Below are 17,518 nucleotides of genomic sequence, written 5' to 3' on the forward strand. Positions count from 1 at the left end.
TGTATATTGTTCTTGTATATTGTTCTTAAAATTATTTTATGAAATTTACCAAAGGATTTTTAATATAATGTACCTGAAATATAATTTTTACTTGAAATTCATGTTGTAGAAAAACTCTACATGTTGCTGACGTACAGTAAGTATATATGTTATTTTTACAGTTTAACCTAACTTGCTTTAAAATGTTATGTATAGAAAGCACGTTTAGTCATTATTATTCATTTTTCAAGTCTGTCAAATACAAGAGCCAATCAAACTAACAGATTATACTAAAATGATTTCTTGATTCAAAAAATCTAACAGTAATAATGATTCACTAGTACTATAAGTACTACCATTAACATTACTAAAAATAAAAGTATAATTGCTAACATTTATTGAGCAGATATAAATTCAGGCAACCTTACAAAGATCTTAAAAATCACATACTGAAAACTAAGTCTTGGAAAATGTAAACAACTTGCTCAGAACCTGAGGTGGAAGGTGACAGGGCCAAAATATAAACGACATCTGTTTCACTGTGGAGCTAATCAGGCTTTTGGTAAAATATTTGGACCAAAAAGAGAAAGAGAGAACATCTTTTAAAAATAAAATGGAAGATTTCTATGACACTGCACAATCAGTGAAGTTTCTGGGAAACCTCCATTCATATCACATGCTGTATGCACAGTAGAATATTCCAAAGAATATTCAAGGGAATAAATAACTATTCTGTTAAAGACAAATGCCTTCATGTAAAAGCAAAATAAGGACAGTGTCTGTAGGAAAACAAAGCAAAGCAGTAAACATCTATGAGAATATGAAACATAAATCTAAGCATGACTATTTTAAATTAAGAAAATATTAGTTTAGATTTTTTATTATGTAGCAAGTGTTTTCTTCAGAATTGAAGCAATACTTTAAAAACATGCTTCTCAATGTATATATTTTAAGAGCTTCAGTCTAGAATTTCTGCCTCAGCTGATTAACTGAAAATTTTCTAATTTTTAAAACATGGAATAATAGATGTAATGATTGTATTCTGAGGTTGTGCAAATGAATAGGCCTAAAAAGAACAGTGTTAAAAAGAGTTATCACATGAGAAAATCTGTTAAGAAATGTCCCTTGGCATTTAAAGGTGGAAATATAATGTTAAAAACTGCAATTCCTTTATAACTATGAAAGTTTTCCAACACATTTTTACATTAATCTGATCAATTCGATAGGAGCAGAACATTTGGGTCTACTCTGTGTTTCTTTAATTGATTTGTGAAACAAGGGTAGCCATAGGGAAAATGTGACTCATTAATGCAGTTACTATGGTAGACTTTCTACTATGAAAATATGTAAAAAGATTGTAACAGGCAGAACAGTTGTGAATAAGGATGGCTTTAAAGAAAGAAAAAGGAACCCTGATACACTGTTGGTGGGAATGAAGACTGGTGCAGCCACTATGGAAGGCAGTGTGGAGGTTCCTCAAAAAATTACAAATAGAATTACCATGTGACCCAGCAATCCCTCTCCTGGGTATCTACCCAAAGCATTTGAAATCATTTATACATAAAGACACGTGTGCACCAATGTTGATTGCAGCTTTGTTTATGGTGGCCAAGACATGGAAACAACCAAAATGTCCTTCAATAGATGAATGGATAAAGAAGTTATGGTATATATACACAATGGAATACTATTCGGCATTAAGGAAAGATGATACACGAACATTTGTGACAACATAGATGGATCTTGAGAGTATAATGCTAAGCAAAATAAGTCAGACAGAAAAAGCAGAGAACCCTATGATTTCACTGATATGTGGTATATAAACCAAAAACAACAAAAGAACAAGACAAACAAATGAGAAACAAAAACTCATAGACACAGACAATAGTTTAGTGATTACAGAAGGTAAGGGGGTGGGGGGAGGGAGATGAGGATAAGGGGGATCAAATATATGGTGATGGAAGGAGAACTGACTCTGGGTGGTGAACACACAATGGGATTTATAGATGATGTAATACAGAATTGTACACCTGAAATTATGTAATTTCATTAACAATTGTCACCCCAATAAAATTAAAAAAACAAAACATCAGATCATAAACTGTGCACATGTACAGTGGGATTATATAAAAAGTTAACATTTACTGAAGAAAAAAAAAAGAAAGAAAGAAGTAACAAAACATCCAAAGCAGCTAAACTCTGTAGGGCACAATACTATATAGCATAGCCATCATCTATTTTAAACACGTTCTTATTTTTCTAACAAACACTTCTTAAGAAATTACTACTTACAAGGCACCATGATAAGTTCTGTGAGGTATGCAAGGGTCAATCAGAGTAGGTAAAGCTCTAATCTTTCCTCCACACAAAACAGAAGAAGATGTTGACAAAAGTCAAAGTCAAACTTCCAAATTTTCTGTCTTTCTTCCATGATATGTGTGCATGTATATTATAAAGATTAAATGATAATGTAAGCATTCAGTACTATGCATAGTATATAATCATTGCAAAATCATTCTTGGCTGTTATTAATTGTAGTGCTGGCATTATTGTTCCTAATAGTATTGAACCACACAAACTGGAAACATAATGAAGGACAGACACGATGAGAGCACCAAGACCCAATGAAGCTGATAGAGACCAAAGAAATACTAGTCGGCATTGCTTCCTATTTCAATTAACCCTTTCCCTGACTGTTTTCCTAAAACTCCTACAGGAGACTTACATGTCCTCATTAGACAAAATTAGTTTTACCAAATGAGTGATGCCTCGACACTACCAAGCCATTATGAAAATATCTGAATTTTAATCTCGGCAGCCTAACTAAAACTTGGCCACAAGCTACACATTGAAAAACAATGGTCCATTCCATCATGTAGTGGCAGCAATCTAACTTTTAGAAGAAAATACATTATCGAGAGAAAAGTTTATTTTAAGAAATACTCTTCAGAAAAGAAAATGGGATATCAAAATGGCAGTTCAATAACAATATTTGAATTATACTCGCTGAAGCTAATCATATTCATTATTTTTCCTTATTCCAGAGAAAGTCACTGGGCTTTTCAAGGAGTTTTGTTGAAAATAAAAACAGGACTTTCTCCATTAGATGTTCCTCATGTTCCATCAGCCTATCAGTGCTATTTGCTTCTTCACTTTTCAACTCTCCCTTTAAGAAATTTGATACCTATTAACAACTTACCTCCAGTTTAGCCTTTTAGGGCTCTCTCCAGATCTGATCTTAGAGTATAGATTATTACTCACAAAAAGTGGGACAAAAAGGAGCAATATTATTTTTTGGTATCTCCCAATAGCATAGATATCCAACGACAAGAGTTTTTGTTTTTGTTTTTTTAAAAGTGGTGCTAGAGCAGTTTGTTAAGAGAGAAAGTACACTCCAAAGAAATAGGAGCAGACCCAAGCAACAGAGAATGTCTCAAGCCCCCCCCACAACCACAAGAGTTTTGAGAATGCATAGTCTAATGTAAGAAACACGGCATTGATAACAATTATTATAATACTAATGATTGTGTTTGGTTTTCATAAGTTTCTCACACTTCTTTCCCTCTACTACAATTGAAGGGAATTATACAAGAGTTTGAGGACAGTTTATCTTTTAACAAAGCAAGGCAATAGCATACTTTTGTGTCTGATGAGGAGACTCACACACACACACACACACACACACACACACACACAAGATGTGAAAAAAAATATCTATACACACACACACACATATATATATAGTGATGTGTGAAACATGGAAAATTAATCTTGAGTACACTTTGCAAGCATAGAAAAATTTACTCATAATATCAAACTTTGTGTAAAGTACTTCTCAAAACAAAATATTATGTCGAGGGCAAAAATAGTTTACAAAACAGAATCCTTAAAACAAAAACTTTTAGAAAAAAAACAACTTGCTATTGCTCAATATTTGACATAATAAAATACAACCAACTTCACAATTAGAATAGCATTTAAATATTTTCTATATATTTTCTATATCTGGGTTTGAAACCTACCTTCTGAAGTATAATATTCAAGTACCATTTAATCAGGAAAGGGATTTGAAAGCTAATGGGACTGCTAATATCTGTTGTATTGTTTTCTGTATTGGAACGAAACCCTTTCAAACTGGAATATGGTTGATTATGCATTATTTCAACAAAGCTAATTCTAATATAAATGACCATAAATAATGAAATTATTGCAGATTATGTATGCATGGTTCCCATGAAAAAACAGACCTTTTTATATTTCTTTTGCCATATCCACATGACCTATACCTACTAATTCTTTGTAGTTCTCCTTCACCCAGCTAGAAAAGTTTAATTAGGGGAAATCCTTTCAGGATCTAAATATTTACCTAAAGTTGGACATAAGTCAATGAAGAAATTAAATAAAGCATTGTTTTGGGATAAACATTTAGGTGTGGAAAACTGTATTATAAAGTTTTATTTGATCAATGATAAGCAGTTTGCTTAGGTGGTTACTTATGAAACCAGTAGGAGTTGAAAGTTTTAAAAGAATTTTTAGAGAGCTAGATTGAGAAGTATGTACTTGACTTACTAGAAAACAGGAAAAAAAAAGGAATTCTTAATCTTGAGATGGGGTTGTCTGATACAGGTTGATCATACATATGTCTATGTATACAATGAGTTGCCATGAAAGGAGTTAGCAAAGTTTCAGCTGTTGACTGGTAATAAATATACTATAAGGATGATCTGGTCTCTAATGAAATTATATAAATGGAGCATCCAAAATAAATTGTGGAAAAAATAAAGGTAAAAGTCTGTGACTAATGACCATAGGTGCTTGAAGGAGAATTAAAAACTCATTTTTTTTCAAGTTTTCAATTCTGGAGAATTCAGAAAGATAGTATCACTATAATGGTCCTGAGGAAGTAAGAGAGGGGTGGTAGTTTTCTAAGGGCTGGAATGGAGTTGATAAAATAAAACAGAAATAACTATAGCTGATAGAAGTAAAGAAAAATATTTGAACTGAAGACTTTCTATGTGTGCATATGTAAATAGAAAGACTTTTAAGCATTAATTGGACATTGTAATGTATTATACCATTCGTAATATGTCCTATGCCTAAAGCAATGTAGGATATGTAGCCCTTTGCCTAGCCTCATAATCACTGAGTTAAAAAAGAAACCAAAAACAACCAAAAAAATCACCATCATCATCTAATGTTGTTTCATTTTACAATTGACCAAATATTTTAATTTTAAATTACTAACTTTATAGTTGAATTGTCATCTCCACAAGATATGTGTTTTTTTTCTTCTGCCATGACTTTTTTGCATTATTTTAGAATATTTCTCTTTTTTAACGATGTATATTCGGAAGTCACTGGACATCAGTAACTTAGCAGTGAAGAGTATTAACTTCATGACACAACATGCAAACATGTCTGAAGTCAAGGAGGGTAAAACCAAAAATAGAAATACACTTGAATATCTGGAGAAAGGTAACAATAAGTTACACAATTGGCTGTTACATCTTGAATTTCCCCTTGGACATTTCTCTCTGGATGCCATAGTGACACCTCAACTTCTACATGCCCAAATCTATTTCTTTATTTTCCTCACACACTTACCTCTTACTCCTCTATTTTCTCTATTAGTGGACATATAACTGTCCCCTGAGTTGCCCAAGATAGAAAGTGTATAAACATGCCTGATTCCTTCCTTCATCCTCACTCTTAAAATTCAAATAATAAGTTCTAATGTTTGAATTTTTAACTTTTGTTAAATTTATATTCTATCTCACATTCATCTCATTCAGCAATTTTACCAAGCACTACATTTATGTCATGTGCTGTGCTAGGAATAGATCAAAAAATGAAAAAAAGAAAAAAGAAAAACAATCCCTACTCGCCTGGAGCATACAATATAGTGGAAAGAACAGGCATGAATCAATATCATAAAAACAGAATTCAAGTTGCATTTATATGTGATAGTGTGCCCAGATATTTGATTAATCAGGAAGGCTTCAATGAATGGCAGTGGCACTTTAGAGTCGGAAGAAAGAGATAGAAACATTCCAAACAAATTAATAGTCATGAGTATATGCAAAGGCTGACTTTGGAGGGACACAGCAAGTATGGCTGAAGGAAGAGGAGGGGAGGAAGGGAGAGGGAGAAAAGGAGAGGAAGGGCAGGAGAGAGAGAAAGAAAGAGAGAGAATGAATGATAAAAAATGAGAAGATGGGGGCCGAACTGGTGGCTCAGGCAGTTGGAGCTCCGTGCTCCTAATGCCAAAGGCTGCCAGTTCGATTCCCACATGGGCCAGTGGGCTCTCAATCACAGGGTTGCCGGTCAACTCCCGCAAGGGATGGTGGGCTGTGCCCCGTGCAACTAAAAAAACAGCAACTGGACCTGGAGCTGAGCTGCACCCTCCACAACTAAGACTGAAAGGACAACAACTTGACTTGGAAAAAGACCTGGAAGTACACACTGTTCCCCAATACAGTCCTGTTCCCCTTCTCCAATTAAATCTTTAAAAAAAAAAAAAGAGAGAGAGACAAGATGAGGCGCATGGTAGCCTATGTTCAGATCTTTATCTTCATCGTTCTTGACAATTACATTAGCGTACAAGTTGGGCCTCTTCACTTTTCTAGAATTCCTAGTCAATCATTTGCATTTTCTCCAGATTTATCTTTTTAAACATAAAATTTATTTTGTTCTTCTAATGTTTGTAATTCCTTCAGTGGGTTTCCCTTGCATACAAAAATCAAGTCTACTTCACCACCTCATGAACTCTACTCACCCACACAGCTGTACTTAAACACACTTTCTCAGAACAGAGGTCATCTTCTTAATTCCATGACTGTGTATCTGCCATTTCCTGTGGCTAAACATTCTTCACTTTCCATCTTGTGAAAGCGCAATCATCCTTCAGGGTTCAGATCAAATATCAACTCTTTCCCTGATCCTTCTAGCTAAACATTTGATCCTCCTACACATTATACGTACCATATTTTAACAAGTACAATACACTCCCGTGTATAATGCACACCCAAGTTTTTGGCCCAAACTTTCAGGGAAAAAAATCTTTCGTTTTAATTTTTTTAATTCAAATTTTTATATTTTTTATATTTAGGTACTTGTTTTTTGTATTATAAAGGAATGTTAGCATTTAATTAATTAATTTATTTATATATTTATTTATTATTGCACTTTTAACTCATAACCATAAATAAAAAAATTAAAATCATTTATATAGATACAGAATTAGTACTAGCCATGTATAATGCATATCCTTATTTCTCCCTCACAATTTGGGCAAAAAAGTGCACATTATACATGGCAAAATGTGGTATGTATATCAACATACATTTCATTATGCATTCTAATGGTTTGTTTAACTGTCTCTGCCCCTAGACTGGGAGTCACTTGATATTAAGAACAATTATTTACAAATTTGCAGTATCTGGTTTACGACAGATTCAAAATTTAAAAATCTGTGGAACAATTTAGGAAAGAAAGTAGACTTCATAACATTCAACCTTTCCAAATAATTCTATAAAAAACCATTGTTACATTCAACTTTATAATATATGTTAAATTAGATTAAATTAATGCTTTAGGGAAAATAGGTTCCATAAATTAAAAAAAAAAATGTTTCCATGAAAAAGAAATTTTAAAAACCTGTTCCTGGACCCTCTAACAATAAACTTTTGGACACAAGGTTATATGAAAAAAATAATTTCCATAAGAAATAATTCTCAATAAGTTTTTTGAATTTTCATCCATAGAACTGTAGCATGATATAATATTTTTTAAAGTAAATGGTTGTGTATTATTTCTCTAAAATTTGTTACTATTTCCTAGAAGAAGCTCTAGAGCAGCAGATAGAGAAAAAAAAAAAGGACGAGTTGCTGTGTGACTTCACTACTAGAGTTAGAGGCTATCATGAAACAGTTATTTTCAATTTCCCCTATCTCAAACTGTCTAGCCATAGGAGGAGGAGAGGAAAGCCTGAACTTGTAACAACACTTCAATCAATCAGCACTTGCAAAAATCTAAAAATTTAGAAGAATAAGTGGATAACGTCAAGGTGTTGGTATGTGTTATGCTTCTTGCACCTACTAACATAAGGCTTCTCCTTGTTTTTTTGTTTGTTTGTTTTTTATTTCCTGTTATATTACTCTTCCTATACCCTGGGATACATTCTCCTCTTATCCAAATCTACTCAATCTTCAAAACCCAGGTCAGCTCTTCTCCACCATAGTGTAGATAATCTTTTAGTCTGTGATCTCCACTACTAACATTCTATGATTCCATAAGTAGCTGTCTCTCTCATTGGTAATAACACTAGTAATAGTCTAGGCCACTATAGGACCCAATACATTTTCTCAAATCTGGTGTCTTACTTTAACAATAAATACAGACAGCTTGCATAATCAAAAAAAAAAAAACTCAGAATTTCTAGTCAATAGATAATGAATTCACTAGTTCTCAAAGCAATTAGCTGTTTAATCATGAGATTGACACGTAATTTTGAAATACTTTTTGTTTTCTTACTTAATGAAAATAACAATATCTATTTCAGAACTAGAATCAACTGAAGTCCTAATTTATACGGGTTTCTGAAAGACTAAAGAGCTTGTTTATTTTATTTTTATCTTAAAATTTATACGAATCTTGTTTAATTTCCCCAACTGAATATTTATTTAGCTTGTTGAGAGGAGAAATTGACCATGTCTGGACTTCAACTCTTTCATCTAAAATAAAGACAATAATGCCACCTAATCGGGGTATTGAGAGGGTGAATGACATCAGATGGACATGGCATAACTGAGAGCTTGCACATGGAACATACTAATCACTGAGGTCCTCTCTTCTCTTTTCTGTATATTCTGGAGTGCCTACCTCAGAGCTTTGTATAGTGGAAGTTTACTCTTTTTTGAGGAAAATCTGTTACTTTTCTCTTTGGAAATGAATATATGGATTAAAAGAAAATCCATAACAAAAGTACAGCTGCCCAATGCAGTTCTTTTAAATATAACAAACATAATTAAACATTAAAACTCATTCCTAAAAAATTATTTACGAGAACATATCACTCAACATTATGAATTTATGTATAACATACCCATGTCTACAAATTTGAAAAAAAAAATTGAAAGTAAAAAGAATTATTGAGCTTTTAAGGAGAAAATAGAAAGACGTGCTCTGGACTCCCTATTTGAAATAAAGAAAACCACATCCCTTCCTCACCTTCCCTCACCCTTCACATGATTGATTCTCTTAAACCTGTCCTAAAACTTTCACGTATTCAATGTATTTGCCATTTTCTAATATGATAATTTACTCTTGAATTATATTTATTGATTATTTTCTGTGTCTTTCCACCTCCCTGTAATGTAATTTCAGATAGGCAGAACACTTTTGTTTTGTTTTCCAATCAACACCCAACAATGAGAAACATTCTGGGAACCTAGAAGCCTTGCAGAATACGTGGAAGAGATGCAATATCCCTCTTGGCTACACTAACTAACTTGTTTTCTGGCTCTTCTATTTCCCAAAACTTTAAACTTGACAAGAACAGGGTTCAAAGATTTGGTTGTCAGGTCACAATTTTCATTTTAAATACTTTTTTTGGAAATTGAACAGAAGCCAACTCTTGCAACACTGAAAAAAAAAAAGCATCTCTCATTATTGAAGCGGGGGTGGGGGGATAGGGGGGGAAATAACAGTCAGGGAAGATTCTGGTCAAAGATCACCATGACAGCAGCCAGCTGTTTCTGTTCTAGGAAGGAACACGCCCTTACTGGGTAAGAGGCTCCAGTTAGCCTAATTTTGGTACAAACTGGTTGGTTGAGTCCTACATTTTATGCTTTCAAAACTCATTTTTCAGCCTTGTAAGTTACAGCTAAGCTAGATATGTCAATCAAAGACTGGACACCCCTCAGATATCCCATCTTTCCATGCACAGGAGATGGACTCTGAATTTCAAAAACAAAAAAGACTCAAAAATAGTATTGATATTTTTACTTTTAACAATGAAAAGTGTTTACTCCAGAGAAATACTTACATTCCAATATTAGGTGTTAATTTATGTATACTATATTCAAAACTCATTTAAAAACTGTTAAATACAATGTGGTGTCCTGGGTGGTTCCTGGAACATGAAAAGGACGCTAGTGGAAAAACTGGTGAAATTCAAATAAAGTCTGGAGCTTAGTTATTAGTTAAGTCCTTGTGTTGGTTTCTTAGTTGTGACAAGGTACCATGGTAACATAAGATCTTAACATTATGGGAAACTGGAGGAGGGGTATATAGCAACTCTCTGCACTGCCTTTGCAACTTTTCTGTAACTCTAAAAATAATTCCAAACTAAAAATTGGAGAAAAATAACAAAGTCGATTGGTCAAAACCTTACAATAAACATTAAGAATATAAAATATGGGCTATTTTCTCCAACTCTTGTTTTTTATATTTCTTTGAATTGCGCATGTTTTTACCACTATTTTATTATTACAATTGAGACAAGTATAAAAAAATATCAAAAAATAATTTTTGTCTTTCTATAATCTAAAACACATGATTTCTAATAACTTTTAAATTCTGTACTGAATAACAAGGGAAAAATACAAAGTTCACCTGATTTTATTAATAAATTGATTCAGTTCAGCAGGAACCCATTTACAATAATTCATTTTCTTTCTGGACTCTAAAGATGCTTATCTTTAGTTTTTAAAATGCATATAGCTAGGTGAGCGTTAAAAACATGGGTTATCATGATCCCTTTGCTGAATAAATTTTAATGGGTAATATTTTCAAGGCCATTATTACTTTAGTTATTCTTTTCGTACACTTGGGAATATTTCCAAATACACTTTAAAAGTGAATATTTGGCTAATATGAGCCATTTGGCAATTCTTTGATCCTGGATTTCCCCACATTTCTGTTTGTTATACTATAATCAGAAATTATCTTATGAAATACATAAAATTTAATAAAGCTTTCATTTGAAACAAAACATAATTAAGGAAAACAACACTGGAGCCAAAGTAGCAAATTTTAAGATTAAGTAAAAGCATCATTTACCCTTGGGAGGAGGGGAAGGAGCAACCAAAAGGCATGTGGGCTGATGGTGGTCCCTGCATCTACTGCTGTCAGTTTATGAATATTCACCAAGCTGCATTCCTTAAGATATAAGCCCTTTATCATATGTAAATAATACTTCAAAAACAAAAAGAAAACATTAAATAAACCCAGAAATCCATGAAATTGTAGTCAAAGAGGTTCCTGAACGTGGGAGCTTTTCTATGACTTTTTAGCCCAAATAGTGCCTGTACCTGGTGCATCAAAAGGATCTGAGGCAAGGTATTTCCAGACGCTCCCTAGGACTCTAGTCTTATGATTAGGTTCATTCTTTGGTTAACTAGTTGTGTTTTTTTTGTTTGTGTTTTGCTTGTTTGTTTGATATTTATGAAATGTATTGGGGTGACATTGGTTAGTAAAATCACACAGGTGTCAAGTGTATGTTTCTATAATACATCATCTATCTATCACATTGTGTGTTCACCACCTAGAGTGAGTTCTCCTTCCATCACCATATATTTGACCCCTTTTACCCTCTTCTACTCCCCCTTGCCTCTTACCCTCTGGTAACCACTAAAGTGTTGTCTGTATCTATGACTTTTTGTTTGTTTGTTTGTTGCTTTTAATTTTATATGCCACATATGAGTGAAGTCCTGTGGTTCTTGACTTTTTCTGTCTGACTTATTTTGTTTAGCATGACAATCTCAAGATCCATAAATGCCAAGTTAAAATACTGCATAAGATGGCCTGTAAGTGAGACCTGACAAGTGAAGAAACATGGGAAAATCCCCCACACACAATATGATGCCAAATCATTCTCAAATCATTTTATCTTACTTCATATTGAGCCCAAAACCAATCAACAAATATTCATAGAATACTGTGTACAAGTGTTATGATGAATATACAGAAGAAGAAAGAGGAGCCAGAGCACAGAAGTCTCTATTCTTTAGCTGTACAGACACCTGTACAAATGAAAACAGCCTTCTTAGGTGATATGTAGTAAGTACCAAATACTGATGCAATGCTTGCTGTATGCTGGGGAGGTAAGGCTTTCTAGCCTAACACACTGCAATTTACTTACAAACTGAATATACATGCAATAAAATTGAAGTGGCTGGTAAATTTGAGTTAGATTTATAGAAAAATAAGAACAGGTAACATTTGGGTGTGTTATTTAGCAATATTTAGCTATGAATCTTTTTTGACAGATATAAAATGATGGCACATTGTCATTGAGGAGTGTATGTAGAAAGAGTATTCCAGAAAAAATCTAAAATAATATCATAATTCTGTTAAGTATAAATCCATAGTATGTTTATGTGACTTATAAAGAAGCATGAGATCAAATGCTGTTTGATTTATTGAAAACTGTACATTTTTAAACAGTTTAACAAGCTTTTTAAAAATGCTAAAACTCTAAAATAGCAACACTTTTTAAATTTAATTAGTGAAGCCTACATGAGAAAAACTATGTCAATTGGGAAATTTAAAATTCAATATTAAACATTCTTGAGATATTAAGCATTCTTGAATATATGTATTAAACACTGAAAATTCATTTTCCTTTTCAGAGTTACAGTTTTAAATTCCAACAAAAATGTTAATGGTTTTAAAGTGTATATAGACAATTAATAAATAACATAAATGAACACTTCAAAAGTAAAAGGGACAACCTATAGTTTTTGAGTCTTACTGAAAATGAATCAGAATAACTAGAATAGAAACAAAAGCCAAAGAAAGCTGTATAGATTCAACCTGTATAGAATTTTCTCAGTTCCAGAGAAATGACTCTACCAAACAACAACAAAATCATAGTTAACTTCTTGAGTAAATATTTTAGAGTAGTACTAACAAGTAAATTTTCCCTGCAGAAAAGGATAGTACCTATAATAAATAATATTCAAGCAAATTTCATTGACAAGGAATAGCATATATTACCGGTCACTAAGGCTCTCATCTTCAAACTTTCCATCTCAGATCTATAAATGTTATGAGTATACATAGAAACAGATATATAGACATGTAGACATATGTACTATACACTATATATACATGATATTTATATACTATATATAGATACTATATAGTATATCTATATACATATGTACTACATATACTATATACTTTACGAATATACTATACTAAAAGTTTATAAAAATTTGAGGCAAACCATGATAATGATAACCGTGGTTACATCTGGACTGTGGAAAGTGGGTAAATTTTTATTTACTAGGTTAGAATTCTCTGTTATTCTCCAACTTGATAAAAATCTGAAATTATTTGGGGACATTTTTTCATAAGTATAAAATTTCTGGATGCTATAAAAACATAGATATGTAAAATTTTGCAATAGGAAAAATTTGAAAATATTAATAGAGATATTTTGGAGAAGTGGGACTCAAGGAGTTATTGATTTCTTATTCAATCCTTTACTTCTTAAATCTGCTGTATCCTATATCCTCTATACAATAGGAAAGTTAAGGTTTATTTTTAAAACTAAAATTTAGAGGCAGGGAAATACTAGCAGAGAAGGTTGAAGAAGACTGAGGTATCCTAAGCCTACTAGACATTGAAACTCATTACATTATAAAAGTACTTCAAATATTTTATTTAAAACAGAATAATAAATCAATGGAAAAAAGTCTCAAAATAGGTTCAACTATACCTGAGGAACATAATAAACTTTCCAACGCAAACAAATTAAAAAGAATCATGTAATAAATTTTTTTGAGATATTTAGCAACAGTTTAGGAAGAAAAAAATCAAAGAAAGAGGAAGTTAAAGCTGGTATGACATGACTTACCAAAGTAAACGCCAGAAGGATTAATGAGTTGAATACCAAACTAAAACACTAAATTATCAAAAAGTCAAAATAGCAGAGAATAGAATGCCTATTTAAGAGGTTATGAACAAACATATTTTTAGTTTTGATGTATGAGAGAAAATCAAAATAAAAGTTTATCACATTAAAAAATATCTGTACAAGTTTTAAAAAGCAGCAAAATATTGTGAAAATATTTACATCAAAATTTTGATATATAATTAATATGCCTAATATAGAGTTTATTCAAAATTATAAAAATAGGAGAAACAAATGAGAGAACTTATAAATAAATTAGCAAAAGATAAAATTAGAAGTTATCAAAATATGTGGAAAGAAGTTAATTCTTATTTGTAAGAAGAAAATAAATTTGAGATACTGTTTTACAACTACTGAACTAGCCAAAATAAGTTTTAAAAGATAAAATGTTGTAAATCTGTGGAAAACTTACATTTTAATTGCATACATTTATAACTCATTTTGAAAGCAATAGGGCAATAGGTAGCAAGGGTGATAAAGATCTTTATCCTCTTTATCGCAGATATTCCATCTAAGGAATTTATATTGAACATATAATTCCTCAAAAACAGAAGAGATCTGCACAATAATTTTGTCATATTCCATTACTGCAAAAAGAAATTGGAAATGATTGTGTTAAATAATTATATGAATAAGCTAATATAGATATGTGAGAATTACTTAGAAATAGGGAAAATGTTTATGGTGCAACAATAAGTGCACACAAAAATATACATGTTGCATTTTTTCAATTGTGTAAAAAATATAGATGCTAAAATGAAAAATATAAAAATAATTGATGTGTTAAATTATAGTAAAAATATGAGTATTTCCTAGTTTAAAAATGTTTAAAACCAACTGTTTCTGATAACTGACACAAAGATATGATAACCAGATAAAAATATGGTTTTACAAAATAAAAAATATTTTTTATGAACAAGGCATTTAGTGAAAATAAGTTCAGTCAGAGCAGCTAACATGCGTGTGCGTGGGGTGGGTGGAGGGGGGTAGAGGGTCTGATAGAAGAATACCTGAATAATCATCTCTATGTTTCCCATGCACTTCTCTTCAGAAGTACAAATATATGTATACAAATATATGTATATATATATACAAATATACATATGTATATATATACATTTATATATATATATATAAATGATTACACATGTTCTGTTTATCTCATAGTCACTGTGCAGGTTAAAGAAAATAGTAGGTGTGACAATACTTATCCTAATATATCCCTGCCTGGCATATTCTAGGTGCTCAAAAAATGTTCTTCCATATAAAAGGGGAGTCATGCCAAGGATCTGTTCAATTGTGATCATTAATGCCATGCGAATGCTCTTCTTCATCTTCAAAAAGAAAGAACTGGAATTGAGCATTTTGGGAGGCCTCACCAAATCTGAGGTTTCAGGAATCTATAAAAATCTGTGGAACGAGTGAAACATGAAGAGAGGCAGAAACTACTAACGCAGCATTTCAAGATGATAATGAATATGTGGATCTCCTAGAAAAGCATACATTGAAGAAAAGCTTTAAAATCAGTGTGTATGTGTGAATAAAATAAACGTTTTAAATCAAGAAACAAAATAAAGCACAAACACACACCTGCCTGGGCTATCATCTTTCCTTGGTTTCACAGTATACAATGCACCCTCAGGAAATGTTTGTCTTTGGCTGACCTTCTGTGACCTTGGTCGACAAAATCTAATTCTCCTCTAACATACAGTGGTTTTTTTCTGGAGTGCTGGACAATGCTTCTGACATAGGCATGAACTATCTATTTCAGGAAAAAGATGTGCCCCCTTTTCCTCCTCTAGAATTAAAGTATAGCACAGACAAATACGTCTATCCCCACAATCTGCTCATTGGAGGACAAAACGTGCTGTGCAGCCTATTAAATCTGTCAGTACTCCAGCTTTGTGGGAAAGCCACATTTGGTTCAGATGGGAAATTCTGCAGTCTCCAGGTTATGTTCACCTCTCACTCCCCCAAACCGATGCTATCCTGCACACCTGTGAACGCTGGGATCCCTGACTCCTAAATGCTTCTGTGTCCAAAACGTACCTGATTCTTCTGAACCCTGAGTGGCACGCTTATTCCTCCTGCTTTGACTGGAGTTGCTGCTGTTTCCTAAAGCTGGTGCTGCAAAGATGCCCTAAGACGAGGAAAAAAAAATTCCAAGTTATGGCAAAGACATCTGAGGTGGGGGAAGCAGCCTTGTGGGGAAACTGTGCTGGGGCTGCAGCTGCTGCCTGCCAACTTACTTTCAGTGCAGCGGTGGCAGCTGGAGCCTCCTGAGCAGCTGCCCTGGGGGCTGCTGCTCCCGCCTGGGGGAGACCTGGCAGCCGCTCAGCTGGGTGCTCCCGCAGTTCCGCCCGGAGGTTCCCCAGCTCTGCTTGCAGGGTAGCCACCCTGCAGAAAGACACCACCGTGAGGCAGCAGGACATCAGGGCCAGCAGCAAGGTTATGGCCAGCAGCGTTCCATCTCTGGAGAATCGGACAGAGGGACTTTCCTTCTGGGGGAGGATGGAGACACACTCCTTCAGTTTCATTTCTTCTCTTCCCTTAAGACAAGAAGAAAGGCGTGACTGCTCCCCTTCTGTGGAGTCATCCATTTCACATTTCACTCCTTGTGCTTTGAAGGTTTGGGTCTTTAGAATAAGTGACCACAGGGAATGGATCATTTCCTGTTATTTGTGTTTGCTGATGTCCTACATTGATTACATGGCCCCGCTAGGCTCTTGTCCTCAGGAGAATTCTCCTGAATTTTCTTCTCCCTGTCCTGCTGCATCGCTGCCCCTATTGTATGATAGGTCTTCCTGGCATTTGCCCTTCCAGTCGATTGCTCAATCAGTCTTCCTCATTTCACTTTCAGTTTTTGTAAGAATTTTAATGGCATCTCAAAATACTCATTCACAAACGAGCCCCTTAAAACTACTGATTTGACGGAACTTTGGGTTTGGATCAGCACACTCGAGGGAACTTGGCTACGCAGGTGCTTAAGGAGCTCCCTCTTTTGCATCGTGAGAGAACTGGGTCTACTTGGGGCCATGTGGCTTTGCAGGGAAGGGGAAAACGAACATTAAAGTTCCTGCTTGTGTAATAAAAATAATTAATGTGAAGGTCAGATAAGCTAAGTGCTTTAGCATTGAACTATACTCAGCTGGAGAGTGATTTATTAACAGCCCTCAAGTAGGAAACAAAACGAAGTGACCTCAAGGGAGGCACAGAAGTCCACTGGGGAGTATTCTCTTTGTTATCTTCGCAATGTAATAAAAAGAATGTGACTAAATTTGCAAGACAATTTAGATTAAATTATGAGGGGGGTTCATTACACGTGGGGGGATACATTTTGAAGGGAAAGCTTTTTCCTTCTGGGACTCACTGCTTGGGAGTCAGTTACCCACAGGATAACTCCTCCTGAGGGGCGTCCCACCTTTGCTCTTTCCACTTTTGGAGCTTTACGTCCTCACTCAGTCTGATACTGTTTTGAGGAGAATCGGCCTTGTTTCCAGCTCCAAATACCTCAGTCCCACCATGAACTGCTCTTTCCCTAAAGCACCTCTGTATGAGTCCATAGGTTGCCTCTGCCCCAGTCTAACATGTATACAAAACAACCTGACTCAACCCAGG

General features: G+C 33.9%; 1 protein-coding gene across 2 annotated transcripts in view; it reads right to left on the reverse strand.

The window, feature by feature from the left end:
* Window positions 1-16,919, reverse strand: part of TNFSF13B (TNF superfamily member 13b) — a 32,761-nt gene extending 15,842 nt beyond the window's left edge. The window contains exons 1-2 of one of the 2 annotated variants that reach the window (XM_081046289.1): window positions 16,150-16,919; window positions 15,950-16,040 (exon numbers count right to left, since the gene is read on the reverse strand). In XM_081046289.1, coding sequence (XP_080902415.1) covers window positions 15,950-16,040; window positions 16,150-16,569 — 511 coding nt within the window. In that variant the 5' untranslated portion in view covers window positions 16,570-16,919. The remainder of the gene's footprint in view (window positions 1-15,949; window positions 16,041-16,149) is intronic. The other variant, XM_081046290.1, reaches the window with a different exon arrangement.
* Between the last annotated feature and the right edge of the window lie 599 nt (window positions 16,920-17,518).

The sequence above is a fragment of the Rhinolophus hipposideros genome, assembly GCF_964194185.1.
Source record: "Rhinolophus hipposideros genome assembly, chromosome: 4".
In the NCBI taxonomy this organism is placed as follows: Eukaryota; Metazoa; Chordata; class Mammalia; order Chiroptera; family Rhinolophidae; genus Rhinolophus; species Rhinolophus hipposideros.